This window comes from Myzus persicae, unplaced genomic scaffold (assembly GCF_001856785.1).
Source record: "Myzus persicae strain clone G006 unplaced genomic scaffold, MPER_G0061.0, whole genome shotgun sequence".
NCBI classification, from domain to species: Eukaryota; Metazoa; Arthropoda; class Insecta; order Hemiptera; family Aphididae; genus Myzus; species Myzus persicae.
In genome coordinates this window covers 1-20,173 of record NW_019102916.1, presented here as the reverse complement: position 1 = coordinate 20,173, position 20,173 = coordinate 1, and the positions used below count along the sequence as shown (strand labels likewise).

The 20,173-nt window shown below is 26.9% G+C and overlaps 1 protein-coding gene across 1 annotated transcript; it reads right to left on the bottom strand.

The window, feature by feature from the left end:
• Window positions 1-874: 874 nt before the first annotated feature.
• Window positions 875-16,662, bottom strand: LOC111033387. The gene is made up of 23 exons (XM_022314087.1): window positions 16,494-16,662; window positions 16,289-16,425; window positions 11,892-11,996; window positions 10,551-10,811; window positions 10,393-10,449; window positions 9,100-9,332; window positions 8,693-8,858; window positions 8,027-8,113; window positions 7,262-7,390; window positions 6,532-6,675; window positions 6,324-6,461; window positions 5,669-5,808; window positions 4,906-5,089; window positions 4,231-4,301; window positions 3,854-4,085; window positions 3,484-3,620; window positions 3,198-3,390; window positions 2,991-3,130; window positions 2,756-2,921; window positions 2,432-2,673; window positions 2,263-2,335; window positions 1,968-2,176; window positions 875-1,363 (listed from the first exon to the last, which is right to left on the bottom strand). Exons 2-23 carry the CDS (start codon window positions 16,401-16,403, stop codon window positions 1,250-1,252), a joined length of 3,336 nt encoding a protein of 1,111 aa, XP_022169779.1. The 5' UTR covers window positions 16,404-16,425; window positions 16,494-16,662; the 3' UTR covers window positions 875-1,249.
• Between the last annotated feature and the right edge of the window lie 3,511 nt (window positions 16,663-20,173).

Here is a 20,173-nt window from a genome sequence, read left to right as displayed (position 1 = left end):
AAAATTTTTTTTCTTAGATATAGAAGATGAAACATTTTTTTAGTCTATTGAGAAATTGGTATTTTTGACTTCATCCCCTTTACACAACAACCGTCCAATTTTGCTTTGACTGTTTTCAAGTGACATTAATTTTTCATTACGTATTTTGCAAAGTTTTTTCAGACATTTATGTTTCTATATGTAAATCAACCAATCCCTACGTATGCTGTTTAAAAAAAAAGTGACGCCTCTAGTCAGAAGTTGGTGGGCGATCCCATCCATCCTAAACGGCGTCGCACTATGTGGAGCCGGACGAGGAGAACCTTTTTGTTGCTGTATGTAGTAATGTAAGCTTAATTTATTTAGGTTTAACTTCAAGTGATCTCTCTCCTCGGCTATGGGGAACTAGAATACGTATTAGGTATATCAACAATTAAAAAAAAGTCAAACATTTTTTATTGAGTATTCTAGAGCAAACTTAACAAGCACAACATCCACGTCATACTAGAATATTAATTTGAGATTGTGATATTTCTACTCAATAAAACTATTGAATATCAACTTTACTGTAAGTCTTGAGTTAATTGATTTACATATTTTACACGATGAAAGAGTAACAAATGTAATTAATTAAATGTGGTGCATGTGCCACTCTAAACCCTACATATAGGATATGATGTGGTATGTACATTGTACAATATTATATAACCTGTACGGGCGTGATATTAATTAAATCGGAATTAATAACTTACAACAGTTAAAACCCTCAAGTTTTACTGTTTGTACTTGAGAGACTAGGCCACTATATATTTTATAGTGAACACTGTTGTTTAAAACAGTGGTTTTTCGAGTGTATTGAGCGTCTTCGTAGTTTTCAAATTTACAATAAATAATAATAAGGTTTGTAAATCGATTTATTCAACTCTATTAAATATTTATAGTTTATACTGATGACATTTAAACCACTCAGAGTTGTCCATTAAATAACATAGTAAGAAAAAAAAACATACTGACTCTGATTAAATAAGTCTCACAAGTTTCAGTATAATGTTTTACTGCTGATTTAAACACTTAAACGACTTCATGCCAAATTGTAAATTAGTATGAACGTACAAAATATGATGTATAAATAATAATATGGCTAGAAAAGCACGTAATAATGTAATATAAAATGCAACATATCAGTATGATTGTGTTAGTTAAATAACAATTAAAAATAATAAAAAATATTATGATTTAACAAAATAAACATCGATTATGTTAATAATAATTAAGCGTCTGAAAGTGTTTTTGCTTGAATTTTGATCGGAAAACTATACCATAGTGACGTAGATACGGATAATATTCCAATTGAATAGGTCGATTCAGGATTTAGATTTTTGACCTGTAAAATATTGGATTGATTTAATTGATTTATGGATGATAGTATGGACACGAGTCGTTCCAATTAAGTGTTAAAAAATCACCATAATAATATATACCTATATATATATATTCTGAATACGGCAATTAATTTATCGGTTTTTAATAACCTACTAGTTTTCAGATGGAACTAATTTGCCTAGTTGATAGGAATCCACTAAAAAATTTAAATAGTTCATCAAGTTAATTTTCCGATTATTTATTTATTATTATTTGATAGATTCACTTCTCCGATGTAGGTATAATGGTCTTTTTTAAATTTGGTATTATTTTATGGGCTAAGTAAAAGAACATACAAAAGTGTAATCAATAAGGGAATGCTGGATAAGCCTATAGGTATTGAGTGAAGCAATGCCAATAAGGGATACAATAAGCTGTTAAAAGTCCATTTTTTAAGAAACTATAAAAATAACTTGGTAAGATTTTGTAATTTTGATGGGTGTAATACACGAATGGCAACTAGGCACAGCTTACAGGTGAGATTAAATGAATTTTAATTTATTAGTAGAATTCTTAATATCTAATATAATTATTAAGATGCCAAGTTTCAAGTTTAAATAAATTACCGTATAATTATAAGAAGGCAATTCTTCATAAATTGGCAATTCTATTGTTCCAATGCCAGAATACAATTTCATATCTTTATATGATATTTCTTCTACGTTAATAATATACATTTTTAATACACCATTAAATATCCATGGAATATCCCACTGAAGAGTCATAAAAGTATTTCCAATGTCAATAATTTTTAAATTCTTTGGAGAGTCTGGCACTAAACAGAACATTTAATAAGTCCACTATTATAAAATATTAAAATGCAAAATGGTTAGATTTGCTTGAACCATTTATCTGACTTACATTCATCGTCTAAGTTAAATGAAATTGACGACTCGTGACCACCTTCAGGATAATCGAACGACTTTGGTTTTATCTAATACAAAATACAATTTCATGATTATTTTAATAACCAATTGATTTAATTAGGTAGATAATTATTAAATATTGTATATCGTGAAACAATACGTACTTTAAACGTGAAGTTGTTTATAGGGCTCAAATTATGATAAGTATGACAATAGTATTCTGGCCAAGCGGAACATTTCGTTGGGGAAATCACTGAAATATTGTTTGCGTTTCCAAAAGCGTCTTCGTTAATTGAAACTATAAATCCATCTAAATTTGCATCTTCTGAATAATACCAACGAAGGCCTACCAATTGATATTTAAGACTTTTTTTATAAGCTACTAAGTCAGAAACTGGTTCTAAATCTGCGTATGCATAAAAACAAATATTTATTGGTATTTATGCAAATAAATAATAATAAATAGTTCATTAAAATAATGCACTCACATCTTGATTTAGTTGTAAAATTGGTGAACAGATAATGTTCAAGATTATAACCGATGTGTGTTTTTATAAACACTTTTACTTCATAATAATTATTTGATTTCAGCTTTTTGATGTTAATGGAGTTTGTTTTCGTTTCTAATATTTCTAATGTGTCACTTCCCTTATCCTTTAAGGAAAATTGATGTATTTTTTAATTGTCCAAAGAAATGATAAAATGTTTAGCTCCAAAATTTACCTTTAATTCAATGTAAAACGTTGATAAGAATCCATTTAACTTTGAACAATTAATGGGATCGATTTTCCACTGAAGAAATACCGAGTCATTCGTCACATACATTGGGTGTTCAAGGTCAAAAATAGGTTCAGTTTTTGGACCTAATCGGAAACATGCAGAAATCAGTCATCAAAATATGAATATAAAATAGGTTTCATACAACTTTACTTGATGCTGGTGTTAATGCGTAAATCTGGGTTTCTCGTTGAGTATTTTCCTCATCATTAGCAACTGTAACTTGTATACAGTACTGTGAATTAGGTATCGTGTCAAATATTTCGTAGTTCGTTCGATTGAAAATTTTTATTGAGGTCCAATTGTTTTCTAATTTTTCCAAAGAACAACTGAGGATTCGTTGTAGCTGAAATAAATTTGAAATAAATGTTCTAGTAAAATCTACAGATTAATATATGTATATAAAGGTACATATAGTAAGAAAAACAATTTCAATTACTTTGTATCTGACAACATATGTAAAAGGTTCATTTACAACTATTGTATCTTGTTGGTTAGCATTTTCTAATTTCCAGGAGATTTTAATTGTATTATCAATCGAAGTTGCAACTAAATCTTTTATAATGACGTCGTTTCCTATATTTAAAATATAATATTGTATCGATATTTGATAGCTTCAGGCACGAATACAGAAAAAATTCTGGTGGTTGTTCATAAGTGAACAATGTATTTCAATTAGTCTTATACTGTCATGTTGAAAAAATTGATATTTTTTGCAAAATTTTTGTGGGGGACAGAGTGGAAGGGCGTGAACACCAAAACTCTCCTGCATATGTGCCCATATAGGTTAATAAAAAACAATAAGTTACTTGTTATGAGAGGAGTAAATGAATAAGTAGGTGACGAAATTAATAGTCCTCTATTAGTCTTAGGAGTCAGGAATATACTATAATTGTATCCAGGATAAAGATCTTCTATTGAATGGCCACTATTGGAACTTGATTTTATTTCTTCAATACCAGTCACTTGATTTTTTGATTGGTTAAAAGTTAATGTCAACATATATTCAATTATATTGCATTCTAATCGGTTAAGATGTATCTGTAAACGCATTATGTTACTTGATCATTATAATAAAACTGTTAATTAATAAACAATGATGTTTTGATTTTTAAATTACATGCCTACTTATACATATTAAAAATTAATATTTCAATAAATTAATATTAATAACAAGTGTATTTACTTTATCCCATCGTATGTTGACGCTATTTATCCCACTGATTAACTGAATGTTATAGTCAGTAATATTGGGTTCTAAAAAAAGTTGAACAATATTAACAAATAAAAAAAATAGTAACTTTAAATAACATAATAAAAATATATAGGTATTTACTATTTAGATATTATTGATGGTTTTATGATTTATAATAATCTAACCAGATTTTTTTGTAGTATTATTTTAAAATAAAAATATCTAATTTAAAATCTATAGATTTCGTGATCGTTAATGTCATAATTATTATGCATGTAATCTTTACTCAATAAATGTAGTATATAAAACTAGATAAATTATTTTTTAAGTCCATTATTATAGTACATGAGATTATGATAAGTTATAAATTAAAATAGTTATGTATTTAATATTGAAATTAAAATGGACATAATCGTTACAAAGAACAAATATGAATTTGATCCATTTGTAACTTTTTCGAAACATCCTAGGTATATTTAAAAACTATTATAAATTTAAAAATATTATTTTGTTTCAAGTGTGTAATTATAAATATTAAAAAATTGCTACAGATTCATTTTTTTTAAATTTGATTTATGTCAATAATATAAATATCGTAAGGAATATTAGGTTTTCTTAATTTTTTTAAAGATATTTTTGGTTCAATAATTGGTCCGAAATACTTACGGATACACGATGTCTTATATTGATTAAAAACTATATCTTCACGATTGAAATTACCATCACTTGTTATAACCATAACACCAATTGTATATGTGGTATCTGCTTCTAAATCATGTAGAATGTCTGTGGTACTAGTTTCATTTATAAGTTTGATTTCAGATTTTGTAAATTCCTTTTCAATTATTGACTAAAATCATAAATTATAGTTTATAATATTTCACATATTTGAGTTAACTTTATGGGTATGTAGGTACTAGACAAACGTATTGCTCATTGCTCAAACAGTCAAACTATTACATTTATTATCCTGAATTATTGTTATCCCATATAATTCATTATGATATCATTATAAAATGTCTGTTGTGAATCGCGTAGCATTTGATTGTATCAATAGGAGAGTAAGTATTAGGTATATGATTCGAATTTACTCGAATTTTATCTGATCTTTAATTATTAATAAGTACTTCATAGGTTTTCGTATAGTTATTTTTATGATAAATTGTTTTAAATGTGTGGCAGGATTCATTGAATTAAACGTCATATAACTATAGAATATCTTAACACTTAAGTAAAATATCTGTATTATTAGAACATTATAAGAAAAATCAAATATAGATTGAAATACCTATAGTATTTATTTTTGTTATAACGCTGTATACTATCATAAATATTTAGATACTCATATCTGGTACTCTAAAGTAGTATTTATTGAATGTAAATCAATTTAGACTAAATAGTTTCCAAAAAAAAAAAAAATGTAACCTACTTTATAAAATATTTGATAATATTTTAACTTAATATTTTTATCTCCTCCTTTTACATTATCCGGTTTGAAATTAATTTCCATCTCTATCGCTTCGTATTTGTCCGAAAGTAGTGTAGGTGGACTAATGAGGTATGGATATTCTAAAATGTGAAACAAATTAGAATATTAAATTATTATTACTATAGATAAATACACTACAGTATTATACATCCACAAAATCCACTAAATTTTAAGATTTCGGTGTTTCATTAGTCTTTCTCTTTCATTTTACTTGGTCTTGCTTCTATTGAGAAATTATTACTGTTATAAAATATATTAAAACATACAATATTTAGATTTAAGAAAATAATATTAGATGATGTAATTTGAAAAAAATAATTGTATAATATGTCGTATTATGTAGAATGTAGATATCTTAGATTAAACGGTCGAATTAGTGAAATACAGAAACAGTATTAAGTATTTTTAGTTAAAAGTTCAATTTTCGAGTATAGTAATTGAACATCCATTAAAAAAAAATATATAAGGTGTTATGCGTTTATGACCTCGGAATTAAGAACTAATATTCTGTTCTGATATGTTTGTGAAAACATAATAACAAATTTTAACCGTGATATTTATAATTTTTATTTTTATCTCGTGCGTTGCATCTTACTTTGTAGACAATACGGTGGCAAATATCCTTCTGAGCATCCTTGATAACAGACGCCAGTATATTGGTCACATTTATTGTTACGACATTTCGATGAACATGTTTGTTTACAATCAGCACCATATGTACCCCGTGTACAATCTATAAAAAAATGTAACATATTACATTTCATTTATGGAAACAAATTATGAATAAATAATATTCTTCAAACCTATGTTACACAATGGACCGGTCAGACCTGGTGGACATGTACAGCCATACAATTTCGTACACATCAACAATCCGCGACACATTTTATCGGTATGCATTGAACATACACCTTTACAATCGGCTCCATAATAATTAGATCCACATCCTGGAATATATTTTATTTCTTAATTTTTATCTTCATGTTAATGATCAAAAAGTTCTCAAAAGCAGATTGAATCAATAAATAATTAAAACTGTTTATTGGTAGTGAACATAAACATTTCAAATTAACAACAAAGAATATTCACATTACGGTTTTGGAGTCCTAATTACTTAGAAAATTTTTTTTTTCAATATTGTTTTCTAAATGATTAAATTATAAAAAATATTAATTGTAAAATTTACTATTTATATAATAGTATAATACTACATATATTTCCAACGTGCATTATACAATTTTAATATATTCTTAATTCTCATATTAGGTATTGTAATTAGATACATATTAATAATTGTAAAATTGTTGTTACTTGTTAGACATTTTTGAACTACGTACCTAATATCTTTTAGGTATTTAACTTGCATAATATATAATACTTATTATATTATTTTTACATAGCACAAAGAATAATCCAACTTATTTTCTATCACATTCCTATATTAATGTATTCTCATATTATCGTATCATCATTTTTAAGTAAAAGTAAATTGTTCTCAACTTTAAAAAGTAACTTCGGCAGAAGTTGAATTACCTATTTCACAAAATTCTCCTTTAAATCCGGGAGGGCAAACGCACGTTGATCTTGTTGATACCATGAAACCTCCGTTTAAACAAGATTTAGTTGAGGATGTTGTCATTTTGTCGCAGACACTAGTATTATCTTTATTAAATTTAAAAAAAAATTAAGAATAACATAATGGTTAAATATATTTACAAAGTGAAATTATAAAATGTATATACAACAAATAAAATAAACGTATGCTATATATAGTTCATTAGGTAATAAAATTGAAATGTTATAATACACCGGCTAAAATAATGTAAAACTAAATAATATGATATTTAATTGTATTTAAATAGGTAATATTCATAACATTGAACGAATTTATTTGGAAATTTGAACAGTTGAGTTGATGTTTATAAATGTTAAAGCTAAATGACCAAATGTTGAATTCTGAATTGATTCTAGCAAAGCACGGCTTACAAAATTAATTTATAACCAATAAAAATGGATATATGCTTATTGCTTACAATTTATCTTGTACTGTGTATTTCGCAGTTTTTACAACATTGTCACTATAACTGATGAACAATTTGAAAAAAAGTACTTTTTTGAAATACCACGTAGGGTGCCCAGGTATTTCCAATTTATAATTTACCAAGATCATTTTTAAAACCTAATGAACAACTTGCTGCCTGAAGTATTAATAAATATAAAACACACCTCTCAAGTGGTTTTTTTTAACCCTGAGTCTCAATTTTTTTTAAATGTATGTGTTTTGTTTTGTATTCTTACCATTTCCGAGTACATTGGAGAGTTCAAGTGACTTACACCAATAATTATCAGTATTATTCATAGAAAGAACTCTGACTTCTTCTTCATCTAAGAGCGAATACCAAAAATTAATTTAACTTATTCACATAAATTATATGCATATCATTTATAAGATCATAGGCAGACATTTGGTTAAATTTTAAATTTTGAGAGGCGATCATCATTAGAAGTAGATACATTATTATTTACATGGTTCTCGGATGTACATACAGTTTTATTTTTTTTTGCTGAACTATTTGATATTTCTAGGGTTACCGAGCCCCCAGAGTCCTCCCCCTTCAAAGTCTGCCAATATATGGAGCTTACTAATTTGTGTAGAACAATTATATAATTTTTACTAAAGTAAAGTATTTTCTGTTTTGAACTTATGCTGTGTCAAACTGTATTTAGCTCGTCAATAGTTTAAGTTTGTTATTTAACTTATACATTTATTCATATCTGGTTGGTCTTTTAAGTTATTGTTTAATGTCATGTATAGAATATTAAACATTGTGTATTTGTTATATTTTATGGTTATATTTACAATGTTTTTGACATAAATTATATCTACATAATCTTTAAGTACCTAAATAATTTATTATTCATAATAGTAATATATTATTTTTGTATTAGCTTTCAAATAAATACCATTATCTGGACATTGAGTAATCCGAAAGAGTTTGAACCAGTTTACGAAATTACTATTATATCCGTGATAGTTATGTCTATTACCATATTTCCTTTTTAATGATATTTTATAATTCTGATCTTGAATAAGAGCCATATTGTCAACTTTTAATGTTGTTAAGCTATCCTGTAAGCCAAACAAATAATAATAATATGTACAAATATCATCGTTTCCATTAGATATTAAAAATTGTTACGTGATTGCAATTATTAAATTTAATTTCTGATCTGAAATCATAATAGTCATAATAGTTACTCAATATTTATAATATGTTTTAATATTAATTTATTACCAACTAAATTTTGGCTAATAAAATCAAAATTACTTATTTTTCTGCATTTTTAATACTAAACAAAACTGTACTTACATGTTTTTCTAATATTGGTGAATTTATTATCGTATCATTTTCATTGAATATACTCATAATGATTTCCATATCGGAATCTAAATTATGAAAATATGTAATTGATATGCAACTTTGTTTTTTAATTGGCTTCCAATGAACCGTTAGAAATGTCTGATGAATATTATCACTTCTGTAGTATGGATAAAAATGGCTTTCATATTCTAATGTTTTAATACATTCATTTAAGTTGTATTCTGAAAATAAAACATTTCATTTGAAATTGAAATTGTCATTGTGTGTATAAAATATAATATACGTCAAAAATGTCAAGTACCCACGACGGGCCACAAATAATATAGTTAAATTACAAAGAAATAACTCAAATTGTTATGCTTCGATTAAATATAAAATGTAGGCCCAATTTCTTTTGATTTTTTCTTCTATAAAAAATGTTTCCAGACCAGACACAATCAAAATTATATAATAATAGACTTTAAAATTATACTTCATGTACTCATGAGTCCACAAATAAACTAAAATAAAACAAAATAACTCAAATCGTTATTCTTTGTTTAAATATCTTATTTTGTCAAAAACTCAACTTCAAATACTTGTCAAAAAACACCAAAATCTCGTACCTATGCATTTAAAGTATTTTTACTAAGTAATTAGTAATTATATTTTTACATTAGTAATTCCCGATCCCAGTTCCCCCCCCTCGATTTTTATGAAAAATATTAGATATTTTCAATTTTGACCTCTTAAGTACCAACTAGACCCAATTTTCTACCAGAAACCATCCTTTAAGTTGAAAATCAAAGCATGTTTTTCTACTAATTTTTGTTTATACAGACAAAAAAATTCACATTATCACATTATTGTGAAATCAATACATTAATCACTCCACTCAGAATTTAAAATAAGATTTTTTGAATTTAAATTTCAAATTACTAAAAATACTATCATTATATATTACTTTTAGATGTAGATTATTTTTATGTGTGTAAACTTGTCACTATATATTTTTTTTGAATGTATTAAGTTGCCTAAACATACAATTAATTAACCAGCATCGTGTTCTGCAATGGTTTGAAAATTCTAAATCGGTGTTTTAAATTGCTTAATATAATATAGGAAATAAATATACGGGAAACGAAAAGATACAAGTACTGGATTCATCTATTTTACATTAATGAATTAACTTAAGGACTAGGTAGTTATAATTATTAAAACTATTTTTTTTTTTGATAACAAATGATATTATACCTTGACTTTAAAATTATTAATTATTAAACATTTTCTAGTTAATATTACCTGTATAATTCGTAGTATAAGTACTGGGAGTACCAGAGTCTAAGTTGCATTCTTCTCCTATTAAAATTATACACGATTAATAATGCCATGTTTTAATACAATTGGTATTATATTCTTCATTAAAAATATTTAAAATTTAAATAAACAATATATATTACCCATAGATCCAATTGTTGATTGTTTCCAGTAATTTGAATCAAAATAAACGTTCATACGACTATTATTTTGAATAAATCCGTATTTATAAAACTCAGCAAAATTTATTTGCAAGACATCATTCGATGTTGAATTATTGTTGTCATAAATAATTTTGTCTATCGACAACGGTATTCCAATGGCATTTGTTCTTGAATGTATTTCAACCGAACAGAGACGTACCCAACTTCTTAGAGCCCAGGGACAATTTAATGTGGGGGCCCCTAAATCATCATACACAATATGATAAAATAAAATAAGTCACAAAGATTTGAAAAATGTTGGCAGATTTGACCGACGAAGATAATTCAAACTCATGATACCGATGTCAATGTTATACTTATAATCTTCAGTACTAAAGTAATAATACTTTGCAAACTATAAATAGTAGTTGTGTGACTCTAAAATCTAAACAGTAGGTGCCTATATGTATTATTATATAATTAACGGATAAGTCTATCAAGAATTTTTTAGGGGGCCTAAAAGATTTTGTCCTAAAATGTGGCAAAATTGTCCCGTTTCCCTTTCTCTTTTGCCATTTGAACCATCTTGCAATCAAATAGTTTGTTGTAGTTAAATTTTCTAATCTACCTAATATAAGAACATATAATAATGAATTAAATACCGTGCGTGGAATTGTTCAGGGTGTATTTTTAATGATGGCCACGAAGAACCTGAGTAGAGTCAGTGTAAGACAAGAGTGGAATGCTAATAACCGTGTCCAACACTGCCGTCCAGGAACTCCCTCGGGTGCATCCAAAAAAGAAGGCATAACACAGAGAGGATATTCTACTGAAATTAGTATATTGATTTAAGTATTATATTTTACAAATAGTGGAAGTTCAAATCATTTTATGAGATTAAACCCGTTCAGTGATATATAATTGAGTATAGACATGAGAATATTGTACATCACTTATAGGCAGAGTTAATTAAAAAATCTCACGACTCGAGCTCTGTCGCTGCAAGTATGACTGTATGAGTGTTGGGGTGTTAGAGAGAGGAAACGTTACGCAGACGTCTTGTGGGTACTTAGGTCGTATCATTTTTATTAGGGTCTTAACCCGCAGATCAATAATGTAGTTTCATTAGAAATAGAAGATGACATTTTGTATCGGCTCATCGTTGATATTTGATATGGTCATTGGTATTTGAGTCAATATCTGACCATAATGTTAAGCTAATTGATATTTTATCGCATTCTATACACGCTTAATTATGAACATTTTACAAATATTATTTTAAGTGCGATCTCTGTAAACACTGAACAAAATAATAGTTTACAATGATTTAAAATAACTCACGATAATATGTTATGAGATTGCCTATTTGTTTTGTTGCACACCCAGTCGATGAATCTATGGCTCCAAGTCTATAAATTGTAGTAATATCATGATCATCAAAGCAATCTAAAATAATAACATACAACAAATCAATGTACTTTAAAACTGTGTTATGTAATTTTACATATTTTGCTATGTGTTATATTATTATTTATTACACTTGAAGATATAATATAATATATGTACATATGATTAACTGTTCACTTAAATATCGTCACCTACAGTTAAAGATTATCAAGTAGAAGAAAGCTATTGAGCTTATTTGTTATCGTTCTTGTTTCGGTGAATATAATATTTTAGCTGCGTACAATAAAATTGCTCAATAGTTTCCAATGACAATTTATTGAATTTATTGGAAATTTAATACTGGCACTTTTTTAAAGTTCCTTAATAATTAGCTTATGCGGAATTTTTTGAGATCAGTCTTATTGATATTGAATTATTATAATATAGGAATTAAACTCTGATCCACTTCATGTGTATGGTACATCATTCGACATTAATTATTGCATATTATATGATCGCGGTTAGCTGGACATCTGTTCTAAATCTTTATTTCACGTATACAACTAATACGATACATTTTTCTAATAACTCCTAAATTTATTTTGTTTGACATGTATTTATATAATATATACGAGTTAGATACATGATACGCCGTTTACAAGTACATCATATGCCACGAAACAACTTAATTTTGAATATGTAGGTACAAAGACACATATACATTATTAATTAATGTAAACATTACAGCTGTATAGTTTATTGGGTAAATTAGCAATGACAATACATTTTATGATGGCAGAGATAAAACCAGGGCAGTGGTGCACTCAATTTGATAAGCTTCAGCCCCCTCCCCTTATTAGTGCTTAAAATTTTAAGATCATATGATGTTATAGTATCTGATCTAAGGTGTAATAGTAGTATAACAATAATTATATCAAAGTTGATCAGAAATCAAAATTTTCTGACAAAGAATTTTTGTGAATTACATAATATAAGATCTTTTTTTTTCTAAGATGATTTTTTTTCACATTTCCATCAAAAAATTAATTTGTTCATGTTATTTTATCGGTATTATGTTACTTCGACTAAGGCAAGCTGTATTTGCAATTTGATAATCACTTGGAAATAACACGTTACATCAACTGTTGGTATTTTTAATTAGTAAAGTTTGATGGTGAAGTAACAAAATAATATAAGTAGGTACACGTGTCTTATCTTTTTCATTATAGTCTAGTGAGAGACTACAACGATTTTATTTGTGTGCTAAATCATTATTAGTTTACGAGCAATAACATCTGTGTTTTCGTGCGTATACTCGACGTTAGATTATTTTTTTTGTTTTTGTCTTAATATCTATAATTTTTATTATTTTTAAAAATACTTTTCTTTTTAATAGCTCAAGAACAAACAGTCTAAATGATTTGTCCTTTAAAATCTTCGATTTTAGAATTTGGAATAATTGAAATTTCTATCAATTTTTAGATTTAATTTTCTTAATACAAATCTTTGAATATTATGGCATAGTGCCCTGGTAAAATTATGATGATATGTTTTATACCAGATGCATAGAAAATTATTAGTCAAGTTGTATTCTAAAATTGAAATGCCATAGGTATATCGTTGATTTCTTATTTAATTTTTATATGTTAATAGTATAGGATATTTCGGTATATTTTAATACATCTATTACTGTTTTTAAGTACTTAAAATAGAACCCTGCCAATAAGAAACAAGTTAAAAAGTAATTCGTATACATATTGACTTTTTTTCACACATTTTTTAAACATTTGTACTAGTTTTTAATTGTTAATTCAACATCATACCTAAATAGGGCTACATTTTAGGGGAGTCTGTAAAGGCATAAACCAGGACCCCAAATTTTGAGGTGCCCAAGTAATCCCAAAATATAAAAACTTGAATAAGGATATTTTTTTAAAGTTTGAATAGCTTATTAATTATTTTTGCAATTTTCCACAAACCATTTAAATAGATTTCAAGTTAATGCTCAATTTAAAATTGTTTGGAATTCTTAAACGTATTTTGTATAATATTCAAATATTATATTCATTGCTGGTAATATATATATAGGCTATATATACAGAGTGATCCAACAAGTATGCTCACCCCCCTATTTTTAATAATGAAGTTTTTTAAAATTTGATTTTTGGAGTCTTTAAATATACCTAAAGACCATATTTTCATATTCTTGAAATTTTTGGTGCCACTTAAGGAGTGTCCTGTGCCGATATGAATCTTTGTTTTTCAAATGAGAACCCCAATTTTTTTCTTTAAATTATTTAGTGGATAATTTTCTTGAGAATTTTGATGTATCTAAATCAAAATTCGAACGAGTGGTTTCCTAGTTATTGGACAATTTGTACTATGGATAAAAGTCCATAATAGGGATATGCTTATAAAGTTCTACACACGGAATAAGAAAAATAACTAAATAAATCAAGAAGGATTTTACTTGCTATTTACCTAAGTGTTTGACTAAATAAATATGAAATGACGAATTATTTTATATTATGTGTATAGACTTTAGATTATAACGTATACCGTATAAGCATATCATTCTTCCCTATAATAAACTAAATTATTATCCTTAGCACAAAATGTGTAATAACTAGAAAACTACTCGTTCGAATATTGATTTCAATACATCAAAAATCTCAAAAAAATGATCCGCTAAATAAATTACAGTAAAAAAGAGAGGTTCCCATTTGAAAAACAAAAAATTGTATCACCACAGGACACTCCTTAAGTGGTACAAAAAATCTCAAGAATATGAAAATATGGTCTTTGAGTATATTTAAAGATTCCATAAATCAGATTTTGAAAAACTTCATTATTAAAAAAAGGGGAGTAAGCATATTTGTTGGATCACCCTGTATATATATACAAACATATGTAGATTAGGTTATATATATATATACATAATGATACAAACATATGTATGTATGTATTATATTTAAGCGCATCACTTGAACTATATATTTAAATTAATAGCATTAGTTAGGTTAGGTTATAAGTTATAAGTTCCACATTTTAAATCTTATTAGGAAAAAACAATTGAATCAACTTATCAACTAGAAATCTAATGAACCTAATAAAAGTTATACATTTTTATTTTATTAAAATATTATACTAAATTTGATTGCTGTATTCATTATAAGTAGGGTTAGGATTTATATACATTTGTATGTTTTTTTCCTTAAGTCCAAATTGATTGGTTGTCAGATTTTTCCACGATTTGGCTTATTCTCATTTAAATAGAATCAATTTTTTTTTTGCATATTTTGAACACAATGCATATAATTGCATATTTATAGATTTTTGAGTTTTTTATTTTATTTAACTTAAATTTTTAAATTTTTATAAATTATTGTTAATTTTAAATGGTGTTTATTTCATAATACCTATAGTTTTTGGTTTATCCGTCGAATTGTAAATATATAGTATAAATATCTTATCTTATCACATCTTGGTCGGAAGACCGGTAGGATTACCTTCACATTGTTTAACGACGTATTTAATTTCATTAGTACGACGTGTGTGTGTGTGTGTGTGTGTTGCGTAAATGTGCGGACACTTATACTTAAAAATTTGAGTGGTTTTAATAACAGTATCAGTTAACAATTTTATAAAATGCCGAAAGTTCAAAGTGAAAGTGCCAAGTTACGTAAATTTGTTGAAGAATTTTCAAGTGACGTTTTTAAAACAGATGGTAAAATATTATATTATATTATTTGCGATCAAGCTGTGCCCGTAGGAAAACGTTTTCAGGTGGTACAGCATTTAAATACAGGTGAACATAACAAAAATATAAATTTGAAAGCCAAATCTAAACAGTCGTTCATTAAAAATACATCAGAAAACCAAAATAAGCAAGCGAATTTTCCTCTATAGATTTATGTCAAGCAATGTTAGAATCAGATATACCTTTATGGGAGTTAAATCATCCATCATTTAAAAATTTTTAAAAATTCTTAGAATTATAAAAGGTGAATATTAAAATGAAGAAGAAGTCAAGAAGATATTAATATTAATCTAACTCCAGGGAAAATTGCGTCATTCAAATATGCCCCAATAACCTCGTGTGATGTGGAAAGGAGTTTTATTCAGTATAAAAATCTATTCTACGTTCAAATCGCCGGTCGTTCGTATTTGAATTTTGAAACAACACATCATAGTTGAGTGTAATAATATAAACTAATATTTAATGTAATTATATAAACTTATATTTAATGTAATAATAATAAATTATGAACAATGATACAAATATATATCTAGAAATAATAACAATTTGTTATTGCATATAAATCCTTGCCCTAATTATTAGTATTACTTACTGTTTTTGTGGGAATGCAGTGAAATAGTGACATTTTGTTTTTTCGTATCATTTTCGTTTGAAGCGTTCAAAACGTTAATGCCCAACAACAAGTATATGGCTGGTAACAACAACATGCTGATATTATGGCTTCGATTCCTTGAATACGTAAGACATGGCTATTGAAATGCATAAAACAATAAAAAATATTTTTTTTAAAAAATTACCTAACAAAACTTCGTGGTCAGTATAAGTGTATAACTAGAATGCTCCTGCAGCAATTATGGGTCCGTCAGTTGTCACTAGTTGGTAATGTTCAGTCGTACTGACTACAACAAATAACAATACGGTGGCTATACATGATATTATGGTGTACACAAAAACACAATGGCTACTAAACTTATCGCGCTCACGACTATTGACTATAATAATTATCGTCGACGGTCGACACGAATTCAGATAAGTGTATTAGTGTTAATAATCGAACGACTCGCTCTGCCTGCAATTTTTAGACTTTTTGGGTATACTTTATCGTTGTGCTTGTAATGGATGCGTGGAGTGGAGTTTGAACTCGACGATTAATCATTGATCATTAGGTACAATATCGTGAGTACGAAATAACGCGAAGGAATTGTTTGGATATTGCATCCGCAGTAAACACGTAGTAAAACGAGTATAGTGCCCGGCATTTTTACATTTCCAAAATGGAAATAACTATTTGCGCCCATGGTAGTTATGTACGTAACCTTGAACGTATCATCTCGTCAATATTTATTTTAAACACTGGTATATTAACTATTAGTGTAAAAGTTAAACGCGTATCGCCATAATAGTCTTTATATTATAATCGATATCATGAAGACATAAAATACGTAAAATCGTAATACCTATCATTTTGTGAGTTGTTCGTTCAACATTGTGGGACAGGTAGTGATGGAAGTGGGAGGGGGTACTATGAGAAGGCATCCCTTCACTTATTTAGAGCCACTTCGACCACTGGGAACAGGAACACCATGGATTATGTATTTATAGTGAGAAAATGAAAGAACGACCCGCGAAAAGGATTTAAAATATATTCTTAGTTTATGGAAACGAAGCTATGGTAAAATTATTTTATATCCCCACACATTTCCACCTCGTTTGCTCTACTCTCATATTATATTATATAGTATTATAGTAGTATACACTTTAAATGATTATTATCAAAGACGTTGCGTGACTAGAATGCTTGACTGTGAGATGCTTTAACCATGAAACTATTTTGACTAAAAGTGAAAAGTGTGTTTATTTCAAAATTATTATAAAAATACAAAACAACACTTAAATTCGAAATGAAGTAAGTTAGGAGGGTGGTATAAATAGGTGTGGAGCATTGTGGGTCGGTAGGGATGTACATTTTTTGGAAGAGTTTTACCATGCTTAATAAATCAAAATGCATTATATTTTTATTTATTACATTAATTGGATATTAAGTACATATTTTTAGAAAAATTAATTAAATTAATTACCATTAATCGTCATTTTATTATATATTATAATAGCATATAAGGATATCGAATGCATTCATTATTATGTTGTTTACATTCCAAGATTATACATGTGACATGTCTTATTGTCTGTCTGACTAATATAAGTCGTCATTTTAGAACTCGTGCCTTATCTTTCTCATTATAAATATTTAATACTTACAATAAGTATAAACATTTAGAACCATGTTAAAGCTATACATTAAAAAACAAAACAGTGTATGTATATTATTATTAAACATATTTTATTCATTAAGATTGTGAAATTATAAACTTTTCTCGTACTCGACTATAATGTTACAATGCTGTATGGTATTATGATATTCATTGTGTAGGATATTATATTTTGTAATTCTTTAATGAAGAATGAATAAGATTTTTTTCTTTCGGTTAGGATTCTTAAAATGCTGTAACAACATATTGTGTGTAACTTTAGATAAACACTTCTAAATAGCCAAATAGGTACATAATATGTATAAATAAAACATTTTACTAAAAAATAACATTTAGCTAATCTATATAATATAAAATTGCTCATCAATTTCTCTTTAATAATTGATCTCGTTTTATTTTATATTATTAAAAATATTTGTGTATAAGTACAACAATAATTGTTAATTGGAAAATACTACTAAAAAAAAGTTACTTCTACGGTCTATACAGTACTAACTTTACTGAAATATACAAAATTAAACGATTGGACGGATTGTATTTATTTTATTGAAATAGTTTCTTCTAAATTCAAAAAAAAAAAAATGCGTTGGACGAGTCACACAGTATGATGTCCTTTTCAGCTACAGTATATTATATCAAAAATCAAACTCTACAATTCTATATCTACATAATATTCACGTCTTAACTCACTATAAATATAATACAACTTAACTGTTAATATCACTGAGCGCATTATTGTTCCTGGCATTTATCGGATTATTTAAACAAAGTGTACACTTAAAATGTGTAGGTACTCAGATACACAGTGTATTAATTTGTTATGTAATTATGAATTACAAATCACAAAGTATTATTTTAGATTCTGAGCTGAGCGATAAATGTATTAATTTTACAATTATTATGGCCTACCGCCTACGGGGTGTGTGCTTTTTTAAAAAAAATTTTTTCTATTAAAACATTTTTTCTAGTAGAAATAATGCTTCGATTTCTAATTTCAACATCTTTACTGATAGAAAAGTGAATCTAATTCTAAAATTCACGGTACTGAAATTTTCGGGAAAAACAAAAAAAATTAAGAAAAATAGAGATATTTGCCTAAACCCATTTTTCGACAAAATTGTTTTTTTGTTTTTTTTTGTTTAATTAACAAATGAATAACCATTAATAACAAATTAGTGAATACTTTAAATTTTCATTAGATGTTTATACTATTAATTTCTATACCTATACCATTAAATTTATTTTCAAAATATGTTTGAATTTTTTAAAACTATTTATATTTTACAGGCATAAGATAATTTCGATTTTTATTAGTATTGATAAAATTATTATTGATAAGAATTTTAGTTTGTCAATATACTTGAAAATGTAATACAAAGTTCATCATAAGTTTTTGTGAATGATAAATAAAAAAAAAGTTGATCGTAATTAACAATATTTTTTTATAATCATCTGAAACTGTTCATCATTTAATTTTCAACCGTACATTTTCACCAAATATTTATTTCATTTTCTATTTATGATAAAATGTTGCCTCGTTGTAACTTGTAAGCTATTTTTAGACATTTGCAATCTTTAATTTTTTTTAATCTTTTTTTTTTAAATATGTCAGTCAAAATATTTTGGTTGGGTCAAAAATCTTGAAAATGTTATACAATATTTTTCATAAGTTATCATAATAACAGTTTATAAAATATGTAAAACATAAGTTCATGGGCACGGGTTTTAAGGTTTATTTTATAAGCGTTTAAAATTAGACATAATTCGTCAAAATCTCAGACATTTGAAAAATTATTGTGTGGTTACAAATTTATTACATTTTTAATTTTTATATCTAAGGATCGAAAATTTAAAAAAGGTATCTCATAAGTACTGTCACTAAAAATTCTAAAACAATACATACTCGTAAACAAAGGTATTTTTATTGCTATTTTAAATTCAAATGTAGATGAAATTAGATATTTAACATTTTAAACACAGTTCCGTGCGGACAGCCGTCGACTGCGGTCACGTTTTCTTTTCGCTGTCTCGTACAACGATATGATTATGATTACTGTTTATCTCGAAACTATTGTCTCAGTCCTTCAATAAGAGAAGCGAAATCGTACCCAGAGAAAACTTTCAGTTTCCTCTTCACGCACAGCCCTTCATCGGAAAAAGTGAATATTAATAATTTAAACTATAATACTAATTCTAAAATACTGTAT

Excerpts from the sequence above, each read along its gene's own strand:
- LOC111033387 (XM_022314087.1), bottom strand. The coding sequence starts at position 16,403 with ATGTTGTTGTTACCAGCCATATACTTGTTGTTGGGCATTAACGTTTTG. Across the intron at positions 3,131-3,197 it reads CGCATTAACACCAGCATCAA|GTCCAAAAACTGAACCTATT; the intron begins GTAAAGTTGTAT and ends GTTTCCGATTAG. Across the intron at positions 2,922-2,990 it reads CGTTTTACATTGAATTAAAG|GATAAGGGAAGTGACACATT; the intron begins GTAAATTTTGGA and ends TTTTCCTTAAAG.